Source organism: Blennius ocellaris (assembly GCF_963422515.1).
Source record: "Blennius ocellaris genome assembly, chromosome: 13".
Lineage (NCBI taxonomy): Eukaryota > Metazoa > Chordata > Actinopteri > Blenniiformes > Blenniidae > Blennius > Blennius ocellaris.
This window is the reverse complement of record NC_137662.1, coordinates 22968045-22983812: the sequence shown is the minus strand read 5'-3', so window position 1 is coordinate 22983812 and position 15768 is coordinate 22968045. Positions and strand designations below refer to the sequence as shown.

At 44.9% G+C, this 15768-nt stretch overlaps 1 protein-coding gene across 1 annotated transcript in view; it reads right to left on the bottom strand.

Annotated features, from left to right (window-relative positions):
• The window catches only part of rims1a (regulating synaptic membrane exocytosis 1a), a gene marked incomplete at both ends in the record, with an annotated part of 67443 nt that overhangs the window by 28479 nt on the left and 23196 nt on the right, over positions 1 to 15768 (bottom strand). Inside the window, 6 exons of the mRNA XM_080507484.1 lie at positions 111 to 234; positions 984 to 1083; positions 1181 to 1294; positions 2925 to 2965; positions 5073 to 5731; positions 6185 to 6450. Coding sequence (XP_080363610.1) covers positions 111 to 234; positions 984 to 1083; positions 1181 to 1294; positions 2925 to 2965; positions 5073 to 5731; positions 6185 to 6450 — 1304 coding nt within the window. The remainder of the gene's footprint in view (positions 1 to 110; positions 235 to 983; positions 1084 to 1180; positions 1295 to 2924; positions 2966 to 5072; positions 5732 to 6184; positions 6451 to 15768) is intronic.

Below are 15768 nucleotides of genomic sequence, written 5' to 3'. Positions count from 1 at the left end.
ACGTGGAGAAGACTTAGTCAAATCTGCTTGTTCTTCAACCGCGGCCAGAATCTCCTGCGTCACGCTTCAGTTAGCCGCAGCGCTAACAGCGCGGCCCTCCCCCGACTTACCCGATGGGCCTGGAGACCACCAGCTCCACCTGAGGCTCGGCCTGGGACTCCAGGACGATGTTGTAGACCTCCTTCATGGTTGCCCCTGGCAACAGCTTCCCGTTCCACTGCAGCACCTCGTCCCCTGGAGACACGCCGCGCCGCCGTTAGCACGCTCGCTAATGCCGATCGGAAGAGTTTCAACTGGTTTCATCCGAGCGGCGATTCGTGTTTCTCTCGCTAAAGTTAGCTCCAGGCTAATCAAAAACAGAATGCACTGACAGAGTGATCAAAAATTCAACCTTTTATTAGTATGTCGCGTGACTATTTCACTCGTCTTACATGGACGCTTGGTTAAAATTGTATTTTTTGACAATTTAATAACTTTTTACCGAAAGATCTTTTGAAAAAAAAAAAAAAAAAAGAAATCCGATACGCGTCTTTGTCTCAATCATTGACAAATAAAGGCAAAATAATCTGTTTTTACAGTCATTATGAACTTTTTATGAACGTAAATAAATCTCACTCACGTCTCAACGTTGTCGGGAATCGTAACGACGATACGGTTAGCGACAAACACTAATGTTTCAGCTGACGGCGTGTGCATGTTTTTGCTATAAAGTCTAGTTGTCGCAAATGAACCGTTTCAGTAGTTTTGAACCGTCGGCCAACGATCCTTGGTGTGGCGCCGCTCACAGCGTCTACAGCTTCTGCCTCTTTATTACACGTTTCGTCTGCAAATCGGGAGAAACCGGCGGTGGTTCCCGACCTGCGGTCTGAGACTCGTCTCGGGGGCACGTGCAAAAAAAACCAATGATGCAATAAAGGACAATAATGTAAAAACCTAAAGTCAATAAGGAATAACCCCTCGATGTACTGATTGTGAGGGTTCACCTGCTCGGAGATGTCCCACGATGTCCGCCAGGCTTCCTTTCTTGACTTTAGTGATGAAGGCACCTAATCTGCCCGACTCCGTTATCCGGCCTCCCACCACCTGACGGACGAAAGGGGGGGGGGGGGGGGGGGGGGGGAGGGTGAATGGCCGGCCGTAAACTCAACATTACTGCAGATTCTCTGCGGGAGAATCGGACCTTCAAACCCAGCAGAGCCCCGGCTTCTTTTGGCATGGTGGCGCTCCTCTTGCTCAGAGTGATCCGTCCAATCAGGTGGTCTCCTTCCTTGGACGGCTGCCAGGTGACGGGATGCTTGGAAGGGGGAGGGGGGGGGTCACTTTAGAATTAGCGCAACAATTACAATCGTACACTTATTTTAGAAAATAGGCGTTAAAACAGAGGTCGACGGTGAAGTGACGGTGAAGTGACGGTCTGACGTGGAGGAATGTGGGCGCTCTGACATGATGCAAGTCCCCGGAGAGTTTGTGAAAGTTGTCTTGGTGGAAAACTCAGGAATTGAAACGTCTTTAGATCCAGTAACTTTTGGAGTCACGGTGCAAAGAGTGCCCAAAAAAATTTGAAAATGGAAGAATTTTTTGACATTTCTCCGGATGAAGAGGTTTTAATCAGATCGTTCCATTTTTTCAAAACAATGGAAGAAGACATGTTAAATCTGATTAGACCACTGGGGGAAAAAAATAAAAAAAATGTTCCTGTAACCTTGGAGTGGTGTTTTGTTTTTTGTTTTGTTTTTCTGATTGGACCTCAATAAATGACTTGTTCTGTAGTTTTCCATGTGAGCCAGGAGATGGCGCTTTCACACACACAATCACACCGGGACTGGAGTCACGGCAGGTTCAAACACAAGAGAGAACCTAAGCAACTAAAAGCAACCGTCCAAAAAAACCCTGCAGCCCCTCGGCCATTCTAGAAAGACATTTTTTTTTTTGTCATTTAATTCAAAACGGTGAAATCAGAGACTTGCTCTTTGTCCTTTTTTTTTCTTCTTTTTTTTAAATCAAATTCAAGTTCCAGAAGTCAGGGTGAAAGTTTAAACGTCGAGTCCGGACATACGGACGACCAAGAAGTTTCCGTAACTTTTGAGTTTCCTCAGAATATCCTGTTAAATGATCATAAAGTCATTTCTTTCACCTGCTGGACCACGAGAGATTTTAATTGGTCTAAAGTGAACCAGGAAACCTCAGGCCCTGTTTTCCTTTTTTTTTTTTTTTTTTCATTTTGCGTTTTCTTTTCAGAAACGTTTCAGGTTCACGCAGCAGCGTTTTGAAAACAATGCCCACTTCCACTGAAAAAACTTAATTTTCATATTATGCCACCAGTGGGTGCTGTTGTATGTTTTTCTGCTAAAACCATAGACACAGATATCAACTCCCTATAAACAATAATAAATAATAGCAGTGAATCTCACCCATAAATCTACCAAGTCCCAGGACAATATGGACTAGGGAGTCATGACACACACGTGCAGAAACAACATTTCCTCCATCTACACACAGAGCATTTTCGAAAAGTTGTGTTTCCCCGTCGACACAGAAAACGGAGTCAAAACATTACTAATAAAGCTTCGGGGCTCAGGCTGTTAAAAAAAAAGCACTATATAAGCGAAATCCATTTAATGATGTTGATTTCTAGTCATTTGATTGCAGAAAGCGCAACTTTTGATATAAAGTCATATTGCTTGCATCCGTTTCTCGACCATCTGCACTTCCACAATCATTAACGAACGTGAAGAGGATGTAATGTGGAAGTTGTTGTAATAATCGTTTTTAAATGTGTTGAGGAAATCAAGTAGGAAAACTACATGCGATACAAGATAATACAAGAAAAGTTAATAGAGACCTCTTAATTACAATGAAATGTCGCTTCAATAAACCTGTAAAGCCTTTAAAATAGGCAAAATATGGAATTAAACAGGACTTACATGCCACACGGTGGGATCATGTGGGTAACACTCCCAGTCTCCTGGAAGAGGAGAGAGATGGTGAGAACACACACACACACACACACACACACACACCCATCGATGGACAGACAAAAAAAAACAACCTTGTCGATCACTAAATCCCAATAAAACACTGTGACCCACGACCAAAACTAAACAAGCAAAACTAAACAAGCAAACACAGCCTGAGGGCCAAATCCAGTCTGCAAAATGAACTTTTGTGGCCAAACAAATACACAAAAAAAAAGCCATAAACCTCATTTTAATTAAAAATTTCCTGGTGTTTTTTTTTTTAATTCATTTACCTCAGATCGAATTAATAAAAACCAAGCTGAGAGCTCAATGATGCGACGGTACCTTATTTTGAATATACTTGTATATACTAGCGACTTCTGTTGATTTTTTTTTGTTTAAGAGCATCAACGCTGAAGTGCGAGGCTGCAGAAAAGGAAAAAGAAAAAGTTTTATAAATAAGTGAAATTGGCAAATTCAATGTCACATTTCTTTGTTGCTTACTTGTCCTTTTTGAGATATATACAAAATTAAAACAAAATCTGGAATATATGTGACTCCATTGAAAAAAAATTTAAAATTAAAAAAAGTTTGATATACTTGAGTTATACACTCATGTTAAGTTCAAAGTTTGTAAAAATAAAGGAAATTATATTGTTTGTCACATCACATAACATTGAAACTGGTCCACTGATACTTTCTATTAGATCTTAAGGAATTTCTCTCTGGGATTAATATTCTATTCTATTCTATTCTATGTATCTACAGTTTACAATTAAAATACACATTCCAGTTAAAAGATTCAAAATAAAAAAAATGTGTGCAATAAATTGTTGATTTGGTGTGTTAATTATGAGTTCACAAACCACGCGATTAATCACGATTAATTACAGTCATATTTGTAATTGACTAGTCACAATTAATCAATTCACACCCGATCGCCATGACGATAGACTGTTTTTTTCATTCCTTACTGGTTTTTCTCTCGGATCATTTCTGGAGTTTTGACCTCGTCCTGTTTCAATCTGAAGCCTACCGGGGGGGGGGTTTCCACACACATGGGTCGAGGCGATGGGAGGGGGGGGGAGGGGGCAGGGGGGTGGTCTCTGTTATGACAGGAAGTAAAACAGAGCCAAGCGTTCCTACGAGCCAGGATGCCATGAGGCTAACGAGCAGTGACAACTTATAGTGATGTTGCGTAACGTTAACGCCGGCTCCCCCACTTCCCCCGGCCCCGGCCTGCTCTTCTGCTTCTACTCCGTCAGAGAGACGAAGATCCGAGGTGCTGGGACCGGGCGGAACCGCAGGGAAACCACAGGGATACCTGGGCAAAGACCCTCTCCGCCCGGGCGTCTCTACGGTTCCAGCCCGGCACTCGCAGTGGGCCGACATGTATTACCGTCAAAAATAAAGCTCGTGTAACGTCTGATAATAGCTGTTGGTTTCCTTCTGATCGACGACTTCTGTACGTTTTTACCCGCTTTTAAGCTTCGGATACTGAATCGTTCCGATCGCCAAGAGGTTTTTATAAAAACAAGGTGGACACATACAAATTATGTAAATATTCCACCGGATTTTCAGCTATTTTCAAACTTTTCGACATACAGGTCGCTGAAATGTCGAAACGTTGACAAGAAACTCTTTAAGAAGTCCAGATTAGAGTCAAAAAAAGTTTAAAAAAAATTTGGTTGAACTGTGCAAATGGGAAAAAAAAAGTTCACTCTTGGTTGCCTTGGAAGTGACGCAACGCGACGCGGACGTAAGATGGTTACCGTGGGAACAGTCTCCGGGACATTGCCCGCTATGAGAGGCCCAACCCGGATCAACCGGGGTCAAACTGCCCCGACACACACACACACACACACTCGTTGGCGTGTAGCTTTGACAGTCGGCTGATGCGCCGTGCAGAAGCGGTTCATGAATCACGGTATGCCGACTGTCGCCTCGAGAAGCGTAAACACGCGAGTTCATTCTGTGGTCGTCCTTGACGTGGGACTGACAGTTTGCGCCGAACACGCCGAGGCCGGGTTTTCTAAATGTGGTGGGGGGGCCCGTCGGTGCTCATCTTGGTTCCATTCACTGGCCCCGTCAGACAGAAGGCTGGCACACCCTCACCTCTCTCGCTGACGCTCTCGATCTCCGCGTCTTCACAGCTGCTGTACTCGGGCGTGGTGCCGCCCTCCTCCTCCGAGCTGCTCACGCTGGTCTGCCTCTTGCCCCCGGCCCCCAGCCCCCGCTTCGACTTGTAGGGCCGCGGCGGCGGCGGCCGCAGAGACTCCGACTGGTCGGAGCTCAGCGAGTCGTTGCGCAGCATGCTCTCCGCCTTCTCCCGTTTGGTCCGTCTCACCCCGGGCCCGTGGTTGGGCCCCGGGGCCGAGCCTGAGTCGAGGGGCTCTCTGAGTTCAGGGGGAGGAGCCTGCTGCAAAAGTTCGTGTGGCCCGCCTACCCCGCCCGCCGTCCTCTGCCCGGGTCGAGTACCGTCCCCGACCTCCCCGCCCCCGGGGCCCCTCCCTTGCACGGGCAGTGGCTGGCCCCTGCCCCCGGGAGGGCCCGGCCCCGCCTGTCGGAGGGGGTACCCGCCCTCCTCTGTCCGCCTGACCCCGCCCCCCACCGGATCGTGCTCCAGAGAGCGTCCTTTCGTGAGCCGTCGGCTCTCCCTGCGTTCCTTGGACTCCCCCCGGAGGTCCCGGTCCATGGAGACCTGGGTCTGCAGTCTGGGCTGGCCAGGCCGTCGCTCCCCCCGACCGGCTCCTCCCCCTCCTCGCCCGTTCCTCCTGCGGAAGGACACAAGGTTTTTTTACTGCTCTGCCGACTCGTGTCTTTCACGGGGTTAGCCTCTCTGGATCGGTTCGTCAGTGGTTCGCAGACTTTTCAGTTTGTACCACCTGAGGAAATACGGAGCTCTGCAATACAACCAATATGGCTGCCTGACCATACATTAGCCAAGGCAGACCCTGTCAGCTATGGACTTATTACCTATATACCTATTTTGAACATGAATTTCAAATGTTTTATATGTTTTCGTTGTAATTTTTTACATTTATAATGACTTTTGCACCTGACCACTAGAGGGGAGCTTGCGTCCCACAATCTGAATGTCATGGGTCGAGTTGCTATAGCGACAAGACTTCCAAGTTTGGTCATTAGTTCTCGTTAATACATCAAACATTTCCCCATCTATAAAACACAGAAACATTGGAGGATATAGAGCATGTGCTTCCTCTTACGTGTCTCGTGGTGGTTCGCTAAGTGACCGAGCGTCGGTCCCAGGCGTGTTCCCGGGCGCCCCCGGCCGGCTGGGGTCTTGGATTGTAGCGGTGGAGCCCGAGGGCACCTGGGATCGAGATCGCAGCTTCTTGTCCCCGAGGGTTTGGCACACAGACGGCTCGCTGACGGCCGAGCCGAGAGTCTTTCCGGGCGGATCGGTGAACCAGTCGCCCGGCTTGGTCAGGATCTCCTGCTGCTTCCGACAGTTATTGCACACCCAGATCACCTGAGAAAAGAAGAGTTACAAGTCATGATCGTGTGACCACTTCTTCTCAGGTTTCTCACTGGAGGTGGAAGACCCAGACACAAGCTGTTAAAGATGACTATATATGTTGGGAATTTTAAAAACTCTAAATATAAAGACAAAACAACACCAGGAATTCCTCCATCAGACACACCAATTCCGGGATTTTGGTCTAAACTGTGTTCCAACTTTAAAGGAACTTAAATTTTACATCTGCAAGACTGAGCTCTGCTTTTTAAAAGGGTCTGGTCCATCCTTTGGGGCACCCCAGAAGAAGAACGGTGGCATTCACCATTTGAATACATGACTCTAGAATTGGGGAAACGTGTGCAATGAGAGAGTACTTCTTCCATCTTCTTCTGAGATCATTTCAAACTCTGTGTCTTCAGTCTTTCTGATGGGACGTAGAGGTTCTTGGAACCTATGAATGGCTCATGAACGGTGGCGGAATGCCGATTACGAGAAGTATGCCGGTCAAATCCAGTCAGGACAGGTGCTGCCCGAACCAGACGTCATGAGAAAGCTCATAGTCCATCTACCGACCTCTGCATTTTTCTCCTCAAACTACCAATCACGATCACTGGCTTAATCTGGTTGAATGTTGAGAACCATCGGTTGCATCAGGGTAAGACCCGGGGTCTGTTCTAGAAATATATCACCAGATAGTGTTAGCTTGGTGCTAATAGGTAGCTCTCTTTGGAAGGAAGGTGGGGTTTAGTCTGGAATATACAAATCAGACCGCCTCCGACCACCACCGGCGAGCCGTCACAGTAAAATGTTCTGCACCAACTGTTTCATCGTACACTTCCAGAACGTCCACAGAGGAGTGGACTCGACGGTTCCTTCCATGAGCGTAACCACACAGTGTTTGACAGGAACGGGCTGTTCTTCTTCTCAGCCAGCCAATTCTTCTGAGCCCCGGCTTCAATCGTGGCGACTGTCGAACAGGTGACGGAACAATGAGCTTTCTGAAGAGCGGCACCGATGCCAGCGAGTCGTCCCAAGTTTAAAAAAAAAAAAAAAAAAAAAAAAGGTTTCGATTGGAGCTTTTTAAGATCAACATCATGGCAGTTGTACCAGGGTGGCAGCTTGGCACGCACGGGAGGCTGCTTTTGGCCTCCAATTGTAGACCGCAACGCCAACTGGAAAGCGAAAAGATACACAGCTCACGGCCAAGACGATCTCCCATCGTCTTTTTTCCTATTTGTCCCATCACACATATGCACGCTAACTATACATTGGCTGTGTTCACACACCACAGCTGAGAGCCCAAACCATTTTTTTTTTTTTTATTGCAGACGCAACGCAAGCTGCAGAAATCGGATTTGCTTTCCAATATTTGACGATACGATACCTATTCTCAAATTACACTTGTGGTTGTGTTTCTGGTTGAGCGTCATTTAGCGCCGTCTCGACGAGGAATGTGTCCGACTGATCACCAAAATAGTAAAACATCCGCCCCCGCCCCCTTACCAGACGGTTCCAGGGACCACTAGTCGGCGCTACAGAGGACTGAGGAAGCACTTCGTACAAAGTACTTCAGCAGCTCTTAAAATCCAATATATAGATTGTGATAAAGCCACCAAACAGCCCTTAATACACACATTATACATATATACAACATATAGTGCAACATTTTTTTTTTTTTAGGTGCTGCTCTCCAGAGAAAGAAGTGACAAAAGAGGATTTAATGTGGAAAGTGGAAAGTCAATTCTGTTCATTCTTCCCACTGGCAGCACGAAACCTGGAAGTCTCATTTGTTCAGAAACGTAATTAAAAGGGTCAATGTAAAACAGCATTATGAGACAAAATATAAACGTTTTCCCACAGTTTTTACAACCGATTTAATTTCTCTCGTTTTGAAAATGAGCCTGACCTTTATTTAGTAAACGACAGAACGTTATATCAGCAGTCATACATATATATATATATATTTTCAGATGTTACATGACGATAAATATTGTCAAAATGTTTTTGAATTGCGTCGGATTCACTTGATTTGACAGCCAGCTGTTGATCACATGCAGATGTTGATGAAACTACAAGGCTGAGGGGCGGGTGAGGGCGGGATAGACCCTGGACAGGTCTCCAGTCCATCGCAGGACAAAACACACAGAGACAAATGAACACACACACTCACATTCACACACATAATGAACCTCAAATGCATGTTTTTGGACTACATGAGAAAATATATCACGCTTAAATGGTTAGACGTTCTGATCTTCTGGACTTTTGTTTCAAGAAATGTTGCCAAACTGGACCTCTGAACATTTGATTTGAACACCTGTGGCTTAAATAGTCTAGTTTCATCGGCTGCAATGAGGAGGACGGTTCCTAAAACCTGGTTCCTGAGGATCGCGGGACTGAATGAGCGCGGCGTGAACGTGGTTCTGCATCCTGAGCCAGAAGGAGGAAGAGGCTGATGACGGAGGAAGTGAGGTTGGTTGGGCGGGAAATAAAGAGACAGTGAGGGGATGGAGGAAGAGGAAGAGGAGGAGGAGGAGGAGGGGGGGGGGTTGGTCCCTCTCCTCTAGCCACCAGGGTTCTCATTACTCCTGAACACTCCCCAATGACTCTTTAAAGAGAGCTAGAATAAAACACTCAGGCATTGCAACCCCCCCCCCCCACACCCCCACCTTCTCTCTCTCTCTCTCTCTCTCTCTCTCTCTACCCTCTCCCCCACTTTTCCCTTCCATTCCTCCCTCCTCCAGATTGCTTTTGATTAAAGCTACAAAAGCCGAGGAGAAAACAGCTTTACACCAACGCAGCTATATTTATCCTGCCAAACACCCCAGCACCACCAGGGAGAGAGGGAAAATGCACACACGCACACACACGCACGCACGCACGCACGCACGCACGCACGCACGCACACACACACACACACTCTGCCTCATGTGGGACATTATAGCTTCGGTGAAAACATCCACCAATCTGTGATTTTCTGCAGCCAGACCGACGAGGTGGACGGCTGCCAGATCCGCACCGCAGTGCCGGTGGACTCGCAGCTACAGGCGTGCCGAGGCCTCGCACACAAACTTCCCCACCTTCTTAAAAAAAAAAAACTAAAGAAAAAAAAAACAACAAACAAAACATTGCAGGAAGATTCTCCATTTAATTCTCCGTTGAGGGCAGCAGAGTAAGAACACAGAAATGGTCAGTCTCAAAATCTGTAAAAAGTCCTGATATGTCAGTGATATTCAAGACGCTCAAATGTTTTTATATATATATATATATATATTTCTGCAAAAATGTAGCAGGTTCATGTGATGGTACTTTGTGAAAGAGCAGCCCGGAGAACACCAACCGTTTCACCAACAACTTTAACTTTAAGTGCATTAACTGAACTCCCCCCACCCCCCCGATTACATTTTTGCATAATTTACATCTGTTCCAAGAATAAACTGATACTCATCAACTACTTTTTTTTACTCATTTCCAGACTTTAAGCCGCTACTTTCATCACACACTTTGAACTTAAGCAATGACGCCGGGGTTCACAAGCTTCATGCTACAGATACATGGCTGATGCCTTCATGTGCATCAGGTAACTCCGACCTTTCTTTATTTTTTTTTTCTTCTTTCTCCTATTTTTCATTTTTAAATCTATGTGCGCAGAGGTGAACGTTTCTTAACTGCTATTAAGAGTGCTGGTATCCATATTTGCCGGGAAGAGTAGCCATAAAAATCACAAATAAAAAAAAAAAATCCTATTTAATTAATGAACTTAACTTTTATATGTCGGTTTTACCAATTTTCTTCATTGCAACTTATCGTGCCATTTCCGAATCAAGCCTTTCGCATGCGACAAGGTGACGTTAAAAGACAAAAAAATCTATGAGAGCAAAGGGGAGGGGGGGGGCTGAAAAACCCCTGAGTGCTGGTGCTTTGGGGAAACACCTCTTAGGATTAATGAGCTTTGTAAAGTGGATTTTACAACCGTCTTAACCTTGAAATGTTTGTGGCGAACCGAGGCACAGAGCCAGTCCGCTGCCTCCTGACGGGTACGATCCCCTGCCAACGTTTCACTTATGTGGCTGCGTGGGGGGGGGGGGGGGGGGGGGGGGGGGCGTCGAGAGCAAGACAAAAAAAGTAGGGAGGTTCGAGTCAGTCTAGGATTGAAATGCAGGGCTCTGCAAATCCGAGCTGTGATTTGTAGATCTATCCCTCCATGCTCACTGACGAGCCCCGCCGCTTCGATCGGTGCACGCCGTGCTTACGAGGTCGATTCAAGGTTTTTTTGTTTGTTTGTTTGTTTGTTTGCTGAAAGCAAAGCCTGCTGTGGCTGGCTGCTGACGGGATTCCTGAATGAAAACACGGGGGGAAAAGGTGGACCGCGAAAAGACGACAACAAACTTAAGAGGTGCGAACGAGCCCTGCAGATTTTCGAGGCGAACCGGAGCGTTGCGTAATGGTTCCTTTTGCGGGTTAAGGCACGGGAAGCAACACCTGTCATGTTACGCAGTCATTTCATTCAATGCTGACAGAAAAAATAAATAAATGAATAAAAAATACTAAGACGGTTTGAATACAGTAAGACTGTACGTTCACAAGCAGCAAGGACAATACTGCTTCACAACCCTGAAGTCATTTATAGAATGACGTTACGTCCTTGTGACGTTCTTCTGTAGATGAAATAGTTAAAAACAAGACAAAAGGTTAAAAACCCTGCATTCAACCAAATATTAACCAACAAGTTAAGTTGTTGAAGCTCAAACGTAGAAGGTTTTTTATTTTTTTTTAATTAAATCTACATTGTCTGCTCTCCTGCTTGGAATAATAAGGTCCAAGGACATTTACATCTACAAGCGCTCAAAGGCTCAATGACAAGGAACATTTCTGTGCATCACGACGTCGTTCTTCGAGTATCGATCGTGAGCCTTTTGCATCAGTAGAGCAACAAATTAATGGATGGGAACTTGACATGCGAAACTCGGTACACCTGCGCCATGGTGTCCGCGGGAGCAGAGGACGCCGAGGCGGTCGCGTCAGCCGGCGTGGTCTCCGTGAGGATTGCGCTCAGAGACGCTAGTCGGTCGGGCCAGAACATTGTGACCACCTGTCTGAAGTCAGACCCCGGATCCAGTCGAGACACGAACTCCAGGAGAGCCTTTGAAAGTAACACTGGTCGGAAAACACGAACTGGCTCCATTCTTTGGACCGCTTTTATAATGGATGTATGATAAAAGTGACAAATAACTCTTTTTGCTATTTTCTACCAGCTGACGTTTGGTGGTTTTCCTGTCGATTCGTCTCTGTGGTTGTTTCTGGACCCGGTTGCCGTTACGTTACGGCCCGGTGAGACACCGTGTGAGCGCTGGTGGAAATACGGGGCCGTTATTTCATGAGAGGCTCATTTAATCCTGTAATAATCCCTGTATTAGATCACACTCTGATGGTAAAACGAGCCGCGCGGAAGAGAGGAAAACACACACACACACACACACACACACACACACACACTGCAGGACGCATGTTACCAAACAAATGCTCACGAGCAGACGCAGATTCCTGTTTCTTTTCTTGCAACAAAAGCAGCAGCGTATCACATGACCACGGAGAGACCACCGCAACCCCCCCCCACACACACCCGAGAGAGAGCGAATAGCATCTCCACAGATGGAAACTAGGACACCAAACCCCAGTGTGTGTGTGTCTCTGTGTGTGTGTGTGTGCGTGCGTGTTTGTTTTTGCATCCCGCTGCATCTGCGTGTGATTGTGCGTGTCCATCTGCGCATAATGTGTCTGTTCCTGTCCGCACGAGTGCATCATCGCCACCGTCACTTGTGTGTGAAGCGACGCGTCGGGCGAGCTTCTGTTGTGTCGAGGGGGAAAGTCTTCAGACCGTCGCTTTAGAGATTAATAATGTTAACAAAAGAAGAAAAGAAAGGGTAAGATCAATGCCTGCAAAACACTCAAATGTGATCAAATTAAACCAACCGAAAGCACAAATTTCTGAATGTTTTCACTAAAAAAAACGCGAGATAATGGCGTTAGCCGCCACTGCTATCAGGTGAGAGAAATACCGCCGTCATCTGAAAGGAAGAGGTGGGGAGGGGGAGGGGAGGGGGCGGGACCAGGAAGCGGCGCCGACCAATGACAGCTTGACGTATGGCGCCGGCAGCACGCGAGGTGAGAGCCGCAAACCGAGGGCGTCTATAAATCCTGCGTTAAGGATGAAAGACTGCCACAAAGGAGATTAGTGTCCACAGCAGCTAATGAGGTACTAGATCAGCAACAACAACACACACACACACACACACACACACACACACACACACACACACACACACACACAGTACAATACATGCTTGAGAAGCGAGGCTGTACGTTCAGGTCATTCTGAACAGGAAAGTGTCGGGACTTGTCAAAAGCTAATAATTGTGAAGTTATTAGAAAATATCCTGCTGATAAAATTGGCTAATAAAAGTTGCGGGGGGCCAGTTGAGCTTCATTTCCCCCTTTCAAATCGGTTAAAGCAGACCAAAGCACAAGCATTTTTTTTTTTTTTTTAAACATCTTCTAAGGTGTAACTTTTTGAAAATTCTACAACTCTTGTCGCCATGGAGACGGAAAGGCAAGTTATATGAAACGCTGTGGCTGTGCATGCACGACAGCTAAAGTAAATATTCCTTACTACTCCTTATTCCGCAATATTTTTTAAACATTGTTAACGTAGCATTAGTGTTTGAGAGGCAGGCGGAAATCCTATATTTTTGCAAAGTGTGTTAAATTGATAGTTTGTCAAATTTAAACACACAAACTTTCAGTAGACGGAGTCCATTAATGGGAAATCGTGCAACACATCAACTTTTGGTCTCCTGAACATGAAATAATTACTAATTTTAGGTCAAATTTATGAATACTTTTAAAACATTTTAGTGACTTATTTGTAGTTTATTACAACCTAATCAATGATTGTGGTTTACTTCTTACATTTCAAGTGGAGTTAGCTATTTGAACCACTTTTAGACATTTTACACCTCTCTACATATTTTTAGCAGTTTTAGCTGCTTAAGAGCTTTTAACGTAGCTTCATGCAGCGTTAATTCAACGGGTTTACGGATTTCTGCTGCTTTAGCCACTTTACTCACTTTTGCCATTTCAGCTTTTGGCTGTTTTTACACAATGGAGATATTTTAGCAGTTTTAGACACCTTTTGTGTGGGATCTGATGGTGAATACATGACATGGAAGGACATATATATATATATATATTAATTTCTTGATTTTTATAATTATTTATTTTTCCATTTATTTTTGAATCTTTAGAAAAGGTCCCATTGTGGAATGGTATTTGCTCTCTTTTCTTAAACCTCGATGATGGTTGTGTGTGTGTGTGTGTGTGTGTGTGTGTGTGTGTGTGTGTGTGTGTGTGTGTGTGTGTGTGTGTGTGTGTGTGTGTGTGTGTGTGTGTGTGTGTGTGTGTGTGTGTGTGTGTGTGTGACGGCCCCCTGACGAGCGGTCCATGAGAGACGGACTCTGCGGTCGATAGTAATCACGAGGCGCTGTGGCGTTAACAGCAGATGACACATCGTTCAGACACAAAGCAGAGCGATCCATAACTCCTCGTAGGCTCGGATCCCTGAATATACATTTACACGCATATCATCCACAGCGTACAATCATTTTCCTCGTATTTAAAAAAAAAAAAAAAAAAAAAAAGACATTCTGGGTGTGATTTTAGCTCGTTGCTTTCATGATGCTCACTTTATTCACCCAAACAGCAGCGGTTGGCTTAGAACCTTTAAAATAGATGAAGATCTGTAACATATTATCTGTTTAGTGGATATTCAATTACATTTGCATCTTATACATTCAAATTTCGTGCATTTATTGACTTCATGTTGTTGAATTTATATAAAATATTCAACGTTAAATATTTTTTAATTACATTCTATATTTTAAATTCTTTAAATAGTATTTAAATACATTTTGTTTTTATTTTGATTCTTTTTCATTTTTACTTAAATATTTTTTCTTTTTTTTTAAATAATATTTTGTTTAATGCTTTGATTTTTGTTGACATTTTTTTCACATTTTTATTTAAATAATCATAATTTAGTCGATGGTTTTATTTTCAATTGAATATTTTATTCTATTTAACGATTTTATTTTTATTTTACTTTATAAAGATGTTAATATTATTTAAAGATTTAATTAAATTTTGATACGTTTGCCGTTTTCCTTTTTACCTCTTAACAGTTTTGGTTGTTTTAGCTGTTGTTGGGCTTTTTAACCACTTTGAGCAGGTTTTTGCATATTTTAACAATTTGAGCAGTTTTTAATTTGAACTGTTTCTAGCCGTTTTTAAGGGGCTTCAGATATTTTCACTTTTTCAGCAGGTTCTGCCTCCTTGACCTTCCTCCACCTGTTTCTCACAGTTTGTTTTGACTTTTCAGCATAATTTTTTGCGTTTTCCCTCCACATATTAAACATGCAGCATCACGGCAGTAATGTAAATGCATTAATCTCTTAGTTTTATTTATTTGGATTTAATGTCAGCTTATCAAGAAGTGACTTTGGAGACTCAAAGTGTGTCATCTGATGTAAAGAGTAAGATTGTGGCGGGGAGTCGATGAAGAGCCGTAACGTGTTGTTCAGAGGATTCCTGTTATTTTTGCCTGGCGATGAACGCAAACAAAAGCTGCTGGTGTGAAAACCACAGCGGACGAAGCCGCTCTGTCGGTAATTATGAGTCAGAATGTGTCTAAAAACAGCCACAGACCAGCGCCGACAAGCAGCCACATCAAAGCTCCAACCAATCCCCCCCCCCCCACCCCCCACTCGCGTATGAATCCAGCCCTGGACGCTACAATTAGAGAAAGCGGGAGGTTTTTCTATGCGAGAGGAACGGTAAACCCATCCCTCCTCCAGGCCGTGGCAAGAGGTCGAATGGAGACTTCAAAAAAAAAAAAATGTGTTTCTCCGGGAAACACTGGGCACGACTACACACTCTCGTCTCTGTACTCCGGCTCGGACACGGCCGACGATAATGAGCCCTGGATATCATTAGCACAACACGCGAGCGGGCACGCGGCACACGGCGCACATCTTCCAGCCGTTTAAAACGTCATCGATTGGCGTCTCCATAAACTACAACTGGTCGTCTGTAGCGTAACGCACTTCTTCAGATCTCTCGGTGAATGTAAACAGATCACGTGACCCTTGTATCATATAGACCAGTAATCGGTTTTAGCAGTACACGTTACCGTAGTGTAGAAATTACAGTACGAGGCTTTGTTTCATCTGCTCCCTGGTCAATTGATAAATACTGTGGGATGGAGAATACCAAGCT